Below are 526 nucleotides of genomic sequence, written 5' to 3'. Positions count from 1 at the left end.
CGCTCTTCTCTGCTCCCTGCCTGCGCTGGCAGATTCCTGTTTCTGCCCTTGTGCTATCAAAACCCTGGGTGGCACCAGTACGCGGAGGACGTGATGCCCCTCCTGCCCAAGGGGTGGGAAAAGCCCATTTTGGGCTGGGCAATGAAGAGTGGAGAAGGGGGACAACCTTGCATCGATAATTTGGTGTTGGGGAGGCTTTGACTACACCTGCCCAACCAGTCTTCTGGAATGATGCAGGCTGGTGGGTAATCACATGCTCTTCTGGTCATACTGGGACAAACTGGTTTCATGGTCATGGCACCTGCTGCGTGATGAACTTGGAGAAAACCGGGGTCGCTTTTTTTGTGGCATCTATAAGATTTAAGAGCATCGTTGAGCAGCTGGGGGCTCTCATGCTGTGAAGGCTATGGGTGAGGTCCCAACCGCATGTCCTCTCCCCTAAGGACAAAATCCTTCACACGGGAGAGGTGCCGAAGGAGAAGAAGGGGTGGCGGTGGCGGCGGCTGGCTTGCTGCAGGGCTACGGG

At 55.9% G+C, this 526-nt stretch overlaps 1 protein-coding gene across 1 annotated transcript in view; it reads left to right on the top strand.

The window, feature by feature from the left end:
* Positions 1-526, top strand: part of ATP8B3 (ATPase, aminophospholipid transporter, class I, type 8B, member 3) — a gene marked incomplete at its 5' end in the record, with an annotated part of 16,756 nt that overhangs the window by 12,420 nt on the left and 3,810 nt on the right. Inside the window, one exon of the mRNA XM_009697717.1 lies at positions 444-511. Within this exon, the coding sequence (XP_009696019.1) occupies positions 444-511 (68 nt within the window). The remainder of the gene's footprint in view (positions 1-443; positions 512-526) is intronic.

This window comes from Cariama cristata, unplaced genomic scaffold (assembly GCF_000690535.1).
Source record: "Cariama cristata isolate BGI_N322 unplaced genomic scaffold, ASM69053v1 scaffold4753, whole genome shotgun sequence".
In the NCBI taxonomy this organism is placed as follows: domain Eukaryota; kingdom Metazoa; phylum Chordata; class Aves; order Cariamiformes; family Cariamidae; genus Cariama; species Cariama cristata.
The sequence above is the reverse complement of the archived record's forward strand: the minus strand, read 5'-3'. Positions and strand labels throughout refer to the sequence as shown.